The sequence below is a fragment of the Poecilia formosa genome, unplaced genomic scaffold, assembly GCF_000485575.1.
Source record: "Poecilia formosa unplaced genomic scaffold, Poecilia_formosa-5.1.2 Scaffold149, whole genome shotgun sequence".
NCBI classification, from domain to species: Eukaryota; Metazoa; Chordata; class Actinopteri; order Cyprinodontiformes; family Poeciliidae; genus Poecilia; species Poecilia formosa.
Window position 1 is genome coordinate 617,146 of NW_006800088.1, and position 13,311 is coordinate 630,456.

The 13,311-nt window shown below is 38.8% G+C and overlaps 2 protein-coding genes and 1 non-coding gene across 3 annotated transcripts; 1 reads left to right on the forward strand and 2 right to left on the reverse strand.

The window, feature by feature from the left end:
• Positions 1-4,798: 4,798 nt before the first annotated feature.
• Positions 4,799-7,918, reverse strand: b4gat1 (beta-1,4-glucuronyltransferase 1). Its single transcript, XM_007563594.2, has 2 exons — positions 6,498-7,918; positions 4,799-5,298 (listed from the first exon to the last, which is right to left on the reverse strand). The coding sequence occupies exons 1-2, from the start codon at positions 7,599-7,601 to the stop codon at positions 5,107-5,109; spliced, it is 1,296 nt and encodes a 431-aa protein (XP_007563656.1). The 5' UTR covers positions 7,602-7,918; the 3' UTR covers positions 4,799-5,106.
• Positions 7,919-8,133: 215 nt separating this feature from the next.
• On the forward strand, positions 8,134-8,215 carry trnas-gcu (transfer RNA serine (anticodon GCU)). Its single transcript has one exon. It is a non-coding gene; the product is annotated as a tRNA-Ser (tRNA).
• A 728-nt stretch (positions 8,216-8,943) lies between these two features.
• On the reverse strand, positions 8,944-12,067 carry pfdn2 (prefoldin subunit 2). The gene is made up of 4 exons (XM_007563595.2): positions 11,967-12,067; positions 10,957-11,045; positions 10,615-10,738; positions 8,944-9,804 (listed from the first exon to the last, which is right to left on the reverse strand). Exons 1-4 carry the CDS (start codon positions 12,048-12,050, stop codon positions 9,613-9,615), a joined length of 489 nt encoding a protein of 162 aa, XP_007563657.1. The 5' UTR covers positions 12,051-12,067; the 3' UTR covers positions 8,944-9,612.
• Between the last annotated feature and the right edge of the window lie 1,244 nt (positions 12,068-13,311).

Here is a 13,311-nt window from a genome sequence, read left to right on the forward strand (position 1 = left end):
AAAATATTTAATCAATTTTCTGCAAAAACAGCTGGATATTAACTTCTTATAAAAAAAAAACATATTTAGCAAAGTATAAGAATAAGGTGGAAATTTGAGCTCCTCATTACTTTGATGTTAAAATTACCAAAATTGTGGTTAATAAGACATGAGCATTTTGTGTTTGATACATTTTATATTAAAAATAAAAGTTTAAGGTTTACGCTTCGTCATTTTTGAAAGCAGATTGAAGTCGAAACAAAGCTAGCGCTCATCGGAGACGTTGCCAGCTAAATTTATTCAATCAAAAAACGTGATTTTTTTTTTAATTGCTCTGCCATTAATTGAATTTATTTTCCTAATTCCATTTTGTGCAATTTTATGATCAATTTTAAATGCAGCTACTGATACTGGAAATTAGCTAACAGACTTTTCTTTCTTCAGTTAAAGTTTCTACTCCAAAAGTTGTTTTTGTTTGTTCAACCTCCCAACATGTCGTGGTGTATTCACGATCAGGAAGACTTTTTTATGTTCAGCCAGCCACTGGGATGGTCATTTCTCTGGTTCTCTTAGTGTTTCAAATAATAATAACTCATAAAGATGAGTTATTTTTAATTGAACTAATTTTTATGAGAACAAATTCTGACTTCATATTGTCAGATCTTCCTGTTTTTTTTTAATTTACGATATTTGTGACATTTATTACAAATATATTGAGTCTTTGTGGCAACAAAAAGGCTCGGTTTGTTAACAAGCTGTTCACTTTGTAAGAAAAAAAAGCTGTTTTTGTGACCCAAGTAGCGTAACAACTCGTAAATCCTTCCAGGTAAGTGGCTGATGAACAGAAACCACAGACGTTAAGTGACATAGACGGCCTTTATTGTCTATTTTTGTAGTAACGATGCCCCGGTGCAAAAACTTTCACCTCGTTTTGGCCCAGAGGTTCATAGAACAAATTCTTTGGGTCACCGACTCTTTGTTTTTTCACCCGTCCAGTGAACCACACAGAGGAGCCTGGGTCTCTATGTTGCAAGTTGCCTGACCTCTTGCTCTCATCCTTCCCCTCCTTTTCTCTTAAAAAATAAATAAAGTACGCCCCCACCTCACCGCCTGCTCATCTCGCCCTCCAGCCGGTTCCCTCCCTCTCCCTCTGTCCAGAAGCTGCCAAGCTCCCCGAGCCTTAGTATGGCTAATCTAGGTGGCGGGAGGCCTCCCTCCTGCTAGCATACACAAGAGAGGGCAACCCTAATTGCTTATGTCACAAAGATCTCTGACCCAGATAAGCCTTCACTCCCCAAAGCTGCTGGGATAAACCCCACTTTACCTCACCAAACCTGCCTCTGCTGATCCACCGCCCCCTCCCAACATTTCTGCACCTTCTGCCACATTATTAGCACCCTGAGCGGGGGCGGCAGGGACAAGGCGAATGAACTACATTTACTGATAAAACCTGGTCTCATACATGGGAAAGAAGTAACTGTTATACTTTTACACTTCCCAAGTAAAATGGCTTCTTGTACATTAGCTTCATTGAAATGTAAACTTAAGCTAGAGAACCGAAGGTAAGTCTTCAGGCGCATGAATACTCTCCCTTATTGTGTTAGGAGTAGCTTAGACTTCCCTTACAGACGGAGCAATAACCGATTTTAGAAGGCGAGGGTGAGATAAATTAATCACAAATTAAAACAACACAGGACTTTATAAGATTGACGATGATTAGATGTGCCCAGCAAAGCCGACCCAGAGCTGAGGCGCAGTGTTGCGTGCCTGTGGCTCTCGTGTGCCTGGGCTCATTATCCAGCCCGGTAATGCAGGCTTAGCCACAAAACGCCACAGCGCCTCGGACTGCCGTCAAGTGCCGAATGTCACACGCTCTGCTTTACCAGCAGATGGCCCCGTCGCCGCTAGAGCAGCGCGGCACTCCATCAGGTCTTATTTGGTCACTGGAGGAGTGGAAACTTCAATTCCCTTATGGAAACTTCGTCTCCATAAATAATTCAGTCCCTATCGAAGCCTTTACTGAGAACTTACTGGACTCTACTTTAAAACAGATCTTAATCACTAAGTAGGGCCTTTTAATGGGATGCTGGCCCTGCCTACTATGTAATCGTCCACCACCTGAAGCAGGGATGCCTTTAAACTTCAGCTCTAAGTCTAGTTACAGCACAGCATCAATGAACAGTAGCACCACTTATCCTTGGGTGCGGTAACACTGCAAAGATCTCGTTCTTGTGTAACCCGTGGCACCGTTAGAGTCTAAAAGCTGTATTATGTTTCTCTGAGTTAAAGTATTCCTTATCCTCGCCGTAGGTTCTTCCCCTCCTGTTTAAGTGATACTTACAGAAACACCCTTGGCATTACTTGCCAATACAAATCCCTCTGGTGAAGTTAATTGATTGGATTTGTCCATTTCCAAGCGCTCAGAGGGCTTTCCGATGAGCGCGCCTGTCACGACGAACTCGACCTTGCATAACGGCTAAAACGGGAACGAATCAAACTTGTAGGAGTCAAGTTAACAAACGTTGTCCAAGAGGGATTTAATAGCAAGTCCAACACAAATCAGGCATTTTATCTGATAAAGAAAAGGAGAAAAAAAATACAGCATCATTTTTTTAAAATAAGTGAACAAATGAGAAAAATACAAAGATATTACATAACCACAGTAGATCATGATTTCATATAAATTTCCCCATCTGTAAATATCTGATAAATTATTTACTAGAGATGAAAAAAAATCTAACACAATTTCATGCTACAGTGTTCTTGCTTTGGGTTTAAAAAAAAAGGTTCAAACTATTTTTATTTTAGGAAAAGATCACAATAAATATACCAAACTGCACTACAAGTAAGAAGGGGGGGGAAATCCCTTCAAAAATAAGTATTACAGAACATATTTAACATTATCAGTAATCAAACAGCGCCTTTATTTATCCATACACTAAAAATAAAGGTGTGTTTAATGCAGTAGATCATAACACAATGATTGAGTCTGGTGCACACCTTGACAATGCATTATATTCACACACAATACATTTTCAAGGGTTAACGCGATAAATTAATAAATAAAACGATGTAAAAAGTAAACAGTTCGGTTTCCAGTCCTTGGTGTTGGAATACAGCAGTTTTAAAGTTTTTGTACAATGTCAGTGTTGTGTATATTGTAAAGTTTCCAGTGCTTGTTGTTAAAAGTCATTTCTATTCATATTAAAGAAACTGTCACAAAGAGGTGTACGCGGTCGAGGTGTGGAGGAAATGATCATGCTTCAGAGCGCCAAACTTGTGCATAAATGTACCGCTCTCACTAAATAAAACAGCTTACAGTTGAGATGCAAAGACTACCGCCCTCTAGTGGCCAGAGAACAAGTTGATGGCTTGATCTGTTGATTTTTAATCAGGCTTGTGTGGATATCCTACATTGATACTAAAGCCGTGTACAAGCGTTTCAAAAATACTTATTTAAATAGGAAATATAGCTTTTTCTTCCTTGTTTTGCCCCACATCTTAGCCAAGACAAACCAAGACGTTAATATTTTTCATTTTCAGTCTATCAGTAATGGGGGACACCACTACCTTCACTCGCAGATTATATTAAAAAATATTAATAATATTAATAATAATAGCTTGTTCAGTTTAGATGTAAGAATTTATTCTGTTTTTGCTCATTTGTCACATTTAATAGTTTCAGAGTCAAACAAATTTTAATAGTAAAGAAAAAAACTTGCCTTGGATTCATATTGTCAGACAATTCCTATTTAGTAAAACTGTGCCAAAAAATGTTTATAATCACAGTTAATTCTCACTTTAAAAAGAGTGCAGCTTGAATGGCTAACAAAATTATTATTTAAAACAGTATTTTGCATTTACTCAGGTTGTTGTTGCCTGATGTTAAACCTTAATAATCATTTAAGTGTGACAACATTCAAAAGCAGATAAAAGCTGTAAGGGACAAATGTCTTTTTATAGCATTGGGTTGCTAAGCAACTGCCTGTAATGGCTATAAAAATACAAAAAGTTAAAAAAAGAAGAAAATAAAGAAAGGACTACAAATCTCCTGTCATACCGTCTCTACTGTTTAAAATACTTTTAAGGAGATACTAAAGAAACATTGTTGGATAATTACTCTACAGCAATCATAGAGTAGCCACAGTGCCACTTCTCCAGCTGCTGCAGTGCACTGCATGTCAGCTGGCTGAAATTAGGTTACGACATAATTCGGCTCCTTACAAAACAAAGTTGGCTGTTTCAAAACATTTTTCTGTCATAAAAAAAGAAAAAAAAAATAGAAAGTCAAGATATAGAAACTGACTCTCGTTACAAAAACACTTTAAAAAAATAATAACTAAACTAAACAAGCTCAGAGCAGCGTGTCTGTTGACTCGACCGAACTAATTAATCTTGACTCTATAAAGAGAAGAACGTCAGGAAGTTTTAATATTCTGAAGACGTTATGCACAATAAAAACTAAACTCAAATTTGGCATGTGTTTATTCTATTTTTTTTTTTTACTATGTTTAAGTTTATGTATGATTAAAAATGAATAAATAAATGATATAAGTAACATTTTAAATATAAAAAAACTGATACAAAGAGGGAATAGTTGTTGCTTTTCTGTTTTAGGGGAAAATAATGAGATCATGTTATGGTTCTCTTAATTTTGGTGTCAATAATGGGACACCGTCACATTTTTATGACAGGTAAAAACATGTCCTTGCCTACTCTTGGCTCTCGCTTTTTGTGTTTAAACTCTTCAGGCCAACGCCTCTAAAGTAGATATTTGACTAGAAATATCATTTCAAATGTGATTTAAGGCATTTTTTTCTACTTTTGTATCTGGATATCAACATAATGTATAAAGTAAGACCTCATATGTTTAGATTTTACCCAATAAAATTCAATCTGTGTGAATTTTATTATGCTAATTCTGGTTGCATTTGAACCAGAATGCAATAAACTGAATTATTATTGACCCATTTTTTGAAATCCTATTATAAACTTTATGTGCAGTCTATTTTTTTAGATAGACTAAATATTATATATAGGAAGTAGGAGAACAAGCTGAAAAAACCCCCCAAACATCTATGTCATAACTTTAAAAGTTGGCTTAGGACAGTCATCTTTTTTCCCCCCTCAGCATCGTCGGGTAGAGGACGGGTATTTGGTTTTCAGACCCTCTTTGAAGCTGCGAAACAAAATCCGGTTCTGTTTGTTCTCCTCCTCTTTCTTGGCGTGGAACTCCCCGTGGATCTTGAAGCCGCGGTGAACAACGAAGGCCGAGCTCAGCACAGAGAACCTGAATCCAGCCACATGCAGCTCGCACGCCTGGACAACAAAACAAAAACACCGGAAAACAGGTGTTGATGCGTGTTTCTGTAAAAACTACAGGTGCACCTTAAAAAAATTAAAACGGGATCAAAAAGTTTATTTATTTCACTAATTCAGTTCAAAAAGTGAAAGCTGTAAATGAAGCTTAGTTTCTAGTTTATACCTGTAATGTTCACTGCATTGCATAAACATGTTGCTCGGCTTCTGAGGACGCACCATAGCAACCTGGGCCTGCTTACCATGATCGGCTTCATGGTAAGCTGCATTCATGTAGTAATTCATGCAAAAGGAGGCCAAAACAGGTGTTGAGCACATTTACTGTACATTGCATAGACATGCCTTTAAGTCAGTCCGCATTTTTGTAAGAAACATCCTTTTTATTGGCTTTGTGTTATTCTTACTTACTGAGAAAGCTAATTTTTGGGTTTTGTTGGCTTTAAAGTAATCAAAATGTACAGAAACACTCTAAATATGCCAGTAGTAATAATAATATATGAGTTCCCCTTTTTTAATTTAATTATCAAAATAAATTACCATTTTAATTATACTCCAAAATAGTAAGATGCACCTAAGGGTTTATACAACTTTCATTAAAAAAAAAAGTTTGTTTACACATTTGTTAAAACTGTCATTATGTCCTAGTAAAATATGAAACAGATCCGTGAAAAAACAAACAAAAAATATATAAATAAAATAAAAATCCAGCTCCTCCACCAAATCCTCCGTTCCCAGTCAGAAACCACCAACCGGAGCCAGGAGGAAGGTCTTAGTGCTGTCAATCAACAGATGCTGCTCCATGGGCTAATGGTGGAGAAACAATTACCCTTCTAGGAAAACCGTTCGTCCGCCGTCATTGGTGGTTATGCTAACTAGCATTAGCATTTATGGCAGGCTCTGCTAGCAGGGAGAAACTGTAGCATAACAGAGGAGAATAACGGGCAGAGCGTGAACAGCACTTACACCAGCATAATTGACAGCACTAAGACCCTCCTCCTGGCTCTGATTGGTTGTTTCTCACCAAGCTGTGTATTGCTGTAGTTACCAGTGGAACCACTAGGAGACAGCAGAGGAGCTTGATTTTTTTATACATTACTTGTCTTGTACTATCCTGTCACAACATAGTGACGGTTTTAACAAACTTGTAAAAATCTTTTTGTTTTAAACTAAGGAACATTTGAAGTTCAGATTCTACCAACCTGGCTGATTCGATTGAAGCCATACTGCTTGAAGTTCTCGTCATATAAGGGGACAGTTCGAGGCCCGATGTAGAAGGGCTCCCAGGGGTCCACCCAGTTGAGTGTGTAAGCAACGTCCAGGGTGCCTGTCTCTCTAACGTGGCTGTTGACCCACTGGGAGTAGTTGGTGGGAGCCTGACAGCGTGGACACAACTCCTCATAAAACGGCCGGACTTCTCCCACCTGGTAAAGCTGTACCAACTCCGCCTTCGTCGAGGGAATCTTCCTGGCATGGCGGATCTCAAAAGCAGGGAGGACAAACACCTCATCGACCGCCGGTGCCCGCCTCAGGATCATGGCGAGGAACTGCTGGTGGAGGTCAGCGCTCGGCATCATGTCGATGTCAATGACCAGGATGTAGGACGACTCTGTGCCACCTCGGGCGACGTTGCGGAGAAGGTTGTTTGGGTATGAGATGTTTCCGCTCATGGCGTAGTTTTGGTATTTATCCCTGTGGGTTTCCAGTCTGGAGAACACAGAAGTGCAGTCTTCCAGGCCAGCAAAGTGTTCCCGGTCCTGTTCAGGGAAACTGGCCGTCTCTCCTGACAGGCAGACCAAGTGGAAGTCCACAAGGGCTTGGATTTGAGGGCAGAAGAAGCTGAGTGCATAAACCAGAGCCGTGGCAAATTTAACATCTTCCCCGTGTGCAAATATCGCCACAGAGAGAGGATTCTGCCATCTTTCCAGCAGAGATTCCAGGTGGTGCAGGTTGTTGATGGTGGTATGAGTGGCTAGTGTCAGGATGTCAGAGTTTGAGTGGGAACCTGGTTTCTGATTCGTTGTGAAATCACTCTTTATCAAGTTTTTGTATACTCTGTACTGGCCGCTGTTGTCAAAGATCCCACCACTGGACAGAGAGTACCTCAGCCGCTCCTTCCGCGTGTTTTTCTCGGGGTGCGCATTCTTCTTGGCCGCGGAGCCTCCAAAGAGCTCCGAGTAGCGGTAGCGCTGCTGCTTCCCGTGGAACCTGGACAGGAAGGACAGGTAAATGAGCTGCAGCAGCGCCACGATCAGAAGGGCACTCAGCACCACTTTGAACACGGAACATTTCTTGGAGAGATGCATTCCAGAGAAAACTGGATCCGGCTAATCACTGTTAACAAAGCAGGTCCGAAAACACAGGAGCTGGTTCCGTCCAGGCGCTCCAGCTAGCGTTGACTACATCCCAGCCACAGTGCAAACACCACAGCCTAACGGGGCTGTGTCGGGATGAACACTTCACCGGTTGTTGTGTTGCATTAAAGAAACATCAAACAGGACTTTAATACGATTTAAAATAGCACAGAAAATCAGTGAAAAGGTGCCAGATGCTGTGATCCATTAAATCAAAACACAGCACTGGTTGGCTGAGCGGCGGCTGCGACAGCGGCGCATGTCGATGTGTAACTGCCGTAAAGTCAGCAGTAAAGGCGCAGCTGGGTTTAATGTTACAGTCCTTTTAAGCAGTGCAAACAATCTACGCATTGACAAATAACGACAGGGTTCTTAATGATAATATATAAGCAATATATATAATCCCATAAAAAATTACAGGGAAAGTATTTTGTCACGCGAAGAATCTATAAATTTCACCGCGTTGGTGATACGTAGGCATCCTGACGAGGTGGCCGAGTGGTTAAGGCGATGGACTGCTAATCCATTGTGCTCTGCACGCGTGGGTTCGAATCCCATCCTCGTCGAAATTTATGTTTTTTTTTCCTGACCGTCCCAGACTCACTAAACATATATAACAAAAACACATCAGATGTGACTACAATTAAAGACGGTGGCTAACTCTCTAAAGTCTTTAGGGCGCCATGTCATTAAGTGTGAACTGTGGCTGTTACCTGGTTTTCTTTTTTGCTGCTTTCTGTGGAAAACCAACAAAATTTACTCTGCTAAGCTCCCCGTGAATAGTCTTAACAAATATAAGGTGGTATTATTTAAAAACAAGGTTTCCTGATTTCTGTGGCTTCATTCAAAGGAATAAATTGTTCTGCAACAATGCAAAAATGGTTTAGGAATAGTTCAGCATAGATGAGGTACAAAAACTATCTGTAGCAATATCTTTACCAGGAACAATATGCCTGAAGTAGTTGGGGAAAATTACTTCCATTTAAAAATGGAAGTAATTGATAGTGCGATGGTCAGAATAATTTTAAACCAATGAATCAGAGGATTTTTTTTTTAATTCAAGCAACAAAAAAAAAAGTTGCCATTACTACATACACCTTGGTGCCAGTATACTTGAGGCTCTAGTAATTTTACATTTAAACCTTAAATGAGGCAGTAACCGAGTCCCTGAGGAAATCGTGTCTCATTACTTCTCAACAGACTGAAAAAGGCCTTAGTAATACTAAAACTTACAACTACACAAAGTCTCTGCAGTAGGTTTCAAAATAGTGAAACAAATAAAAACTGTTAGCCGCATTAGACAGATTTATTTTATTAACAATTCTGAAGCCATTTCGCTAGTTTCTGCTCAATACATGGCATCAAACTGCCTGACGGGGCACTTCCTTCATTCCAAGGATGACATTTTGTATAACTGAAAAACTATTGTAGGCTCCCACACATTCAACTTTTCTCCATCTGTTTAAGGTCATAGTGCAAAAGCTGAAGTGTTGGAAATACCAATGTACGTTTACATACAAACAACACTTAGATGTTCAAGATATTTTAGGTTATTTTCAACTCCACACTACAGAACTCTAACATTTAAGAATGTGTTTTTTCTAATCCTAAAAAAGAAAATTATGTCAAACTGCCTATAAGAAAATCAGCCATCTTAAAATAAAAAAGGGTATGCATTTAATTGGTAGTTGCTTATGACAGTATTTCAGGGGGGGGGAAAAAGATAAATGCAAGACAAATATTATTTATAACCAAACATAGAGACTCGGAATACATTTGCTTGAATCGGATGTGAAAAACCAAGTGTATTACATTTTGTAGAAATTACAGTAAAACCCCCGGTCCAAACATTTCCTGTGAAGAGTTCAGATTTTTTTTTTTTTTCTTTCGTCAAGGTTTAAATTTTCTTTGTTTGGTGATGCAGTAATCAGAAGGCCCTTCCGTCACTGTCCATCCTCACAAGCTACGACACTAAAACTCCAGCTCCGCTTTTAGATCCGCCTCCCTCGCTGTTGCCGGACGGCGCCGCAGACTGGCCCTGGGTGTCTCCTTCGCCCTCTCCGACCAGACGGATGTTGTAGCGTTCCCTGTACTCCGTTAGCTCCCGACCTTTCGCTTGCATCTGCGTGTTGATGGTCTCGATTACTTTAGAGATCTGAAAAGAGAAAGAAGTTGAATTAGTCATTTGTCAAATCTAAAATTTTGAGTGATAGAAAAAAAAAAAAAAGTAAAATCCTTTTTGGGAATTTTAAGGAAACAAAAGTGTCCTTTTAGCCATTAAATTACATATTCTGTTCTGTCTTCTTAAAACTATCAAGAATGTAATTGGAAACACGCTTTGTATAATTAGCCCTGCGACAGACTGGCGACCTGTCCAGGGTGACCCCGCCTCTCGCCTGGAACGTTAGCTGGAGATAGGCACCAGAAACCCTCCCGACCCCACTGAGGGACAAGGGTGTAAAGAAAATGAATGAATGAATGAATGAATGAATGAATGAATGAATGAATGGATGGATGGATGGATGGATGGATGGATGGATGGATGGATGGATGGATGGATGGACGGACTTTGTATAATATTATAGCTCTAACACATAAAAAGTTGAGTACAATGTGACTGTTTAGGAAAATAACAGCATTTATGTCAGTGCTTTTGAATAGAAATTATGGGTATTTCAGGATTACTCCATTTCATGCACTTATTTTTTACAATTCTCTTTTCAATTTTAATTACATTTTATTCAAACTAAAATTGCATTATTTAGATTTTTTTTTTTAAAGTCACTTTTTCAATTTTGTTGTTTGCTACGCTGCCTATCTTGGCCAGAACTCATAGTAAAGAATCTTTTATCACAGGGGGATATTACCAGATATATATACAGGGGATATTACCAAAAATATGTGATATATTTTTTTAAATTGTGTGAAAAGAACAAAGTGGTACAGTCACTACCCTCTGGATTACCTGTTCTTTGTTGTTTTCCAGTGCAGGTAGAACTTCTTTCACTGTTCTCTCCACCAACACTCCTCCTACCAGACGAAAGCATTTCCTCGAAGGGTCCACTTCCTTTAGAGTGTCAATTACTAAACTGAACAGAAAAGAAGGAAGTCAAACACGAGTTAAAAACGACACCACTGAAATTAAGCTATGAAAAAGTTCTAAAACTAAAAAACTATTCTTCACAGAATGCCATACAAAATAGTGATATCACAGAACTACTACTGCCTAAGTCAACTGTTGCTATATAGACTATTATAACATAAGAAAGCAGAAAAGGCTGCAGAGGAGGAGACCTCAGTGACAAACCTGTGCTCGTTGATGTCCATCTCCAGCTCTGCAGCTTTAGACGCCATGTTGCGCTGTTCCTGGCGCATTCTCTGAAATGTTGCAACCACCTGTAAAAAAAGATAAAGTCATCAGAACTGAACAAATAAATGAATAACCTTCTGCACATTTATAAGAAAATACATCTTTTAGGAGTCATTTTATTATTTAACTACAGCTCCCCCAGTCAATTTGAAATGTTAATAAAATGTTAACAGGTTCGTTTTTTTGTTGTTTTTTTTTTTTCAGTTAAAAAAAAGTGTTTCGTTTTCTTACCGAATTTAGATAAAAATTATATTTGAGATTGCAATGTTGGGCAAAAATGTGGATATTTTCTGACTATATGCTTCAACTTATCGAGATGCATATTAGAGGCATAAAACAGAATTTAACATGTACTTTCATTGTATGTGAAGAAGACAGCAACAAAGATGAGCCATTGTTTAATTAAAAATGTCCCAATATCTGTTCACTTTTTATACATTTTTGAGGTTTTCAGTTTTTTTTTTGTCCTCCTGCCACTACATTTTAGTTATATTTCAACCAAAATGAAAAAGTCCTATAACACAAAGTTCTAAACTTTTATGACAAGAGAGTGCCATCGTGCAGCACATTAAAGATAATTGAAGCTCATGTGAAAGATTGGAGACACTGCAAGAATCCCACATTTGGGTTTAAAAATAGACTTTCGCCTCGTCATACCAAACCGCGCCGACAGCTTACAGTAACGTTAAAGTTTAAAAAAAATAACCAGAACAATAAGCCTGAGGTAAATAGATTTAAAAGACTGAATACACCAACTTCTCTGTGAAAATCGCTATTGAGAGGTTTTAGGAAGCAGACTGATGCTCAGATGATAGCGAAAGAGAGGGAAGTTAGCGTTAGCTTAAGCTAACTGGGGGTCCAATTGACGGCTTTTCCTCCGCCAGACTCAGATGGGCAACAACAGTGTCTACACCGACAAAATGCAATCTGCGTGCAGGTGAGAGTACCTGTTCAGCCGACGGGCCGGACTGTTTTCCTCCGCCGCCACTGCTGCTAGTCTTGCTACCCGTGCTGCTACTGTTGGTTGCCATCTTGGAAGGGTGTTCCCGAGTAGGACCCCGAGCTAGATGTTCAAAGGGGGCTCATGAGGTTGCCTGTGCGCAAATACAGTTGAGAACAGAAAATCCAGATTTTTTTTTTTTTTACGTTTGACACCCCCGGCCATAATAATGTAAAATTGGTCATCTTAGCTGCTCCATGAAGATACAAAAAAATATTTTTATTACCATTTCAAATATCACCATAAACAAACGTACGTTCTTATTAACTCAAAAGCCTTGTTTGCCTCACCTACATTATAATTTAACATATTTACTCTTTGTATTTTAATCTGAGTTGTTGTGATCTGCAAAGCCTCATTCATTTCCAACTGGAGTAGTGTCAATTTTATTTATTTATTTTTATAGTGGCAAAGAATCCCCAGTAGACAGCGATAGAACGCAGCACGCTTGATGAATAGCAGATTAACAGGGCTCTGTGGTTCCTATGGTTCCTCCTATCAGTGAGAGTCAAGGTGAGGAGGCGCCATGTTAGGAAGATGAAGTGGAAGCTGCAGGTTCTTCAGAACAAACAGGTCATGATGCTGGGCTACTGATTATCCCTCTGTCTGGACAAAGGATCAAAAGAACCAGTTTAAAAGCTAAAATGAATGGTTATATGCCAGCCATGGAAAACTCCATGCCATGACAACTTATGACAACTTGACATTAACCGATAAATCATTACTGTCATACATTTGTTATAAATGTATTACTGATTGCACTTTAAAAATTAGATAACTTTATGTTATTAAAGGTAAAGTTTAAACAGTAATGATTTCTTGATTAATGTCAAGTTGTCATAACAAAGACATTTTGAATAATGTCAACTTTGTATTAAAAGTGTTGTAATTTACCGAATGACGCTTTATGACAACAGTCATAAATATTCATGAAGGCTTATTCATGTTCTTGACAGGTATTATGTCATGTTTATGACAGTGTCATGACAGTCTTATTCACCCCCCTTCAAATAAAGTGTTACCATTTATTTTTAGAAAAGTTGAATTTGCGAACCATTCGGATTGGAGAAACATTAAAAAAGTCACATCCGGTGAGAGTTGAACTCTCCAAAGGTTTCCCGTTATGGAGTAAAAATAGTCTGAAAATATCTGTGCGTGTGTAAAAAGATTTGTGCGTGCGTAAACGGATTTGTTTTTGGGTAAAAAGATTATAATGCATTCACTCAATACAAATGAGTCAAAAATACTCATGCACTCATAACCGGATCTGTGTGTAAATGCAGTTTTGTGTG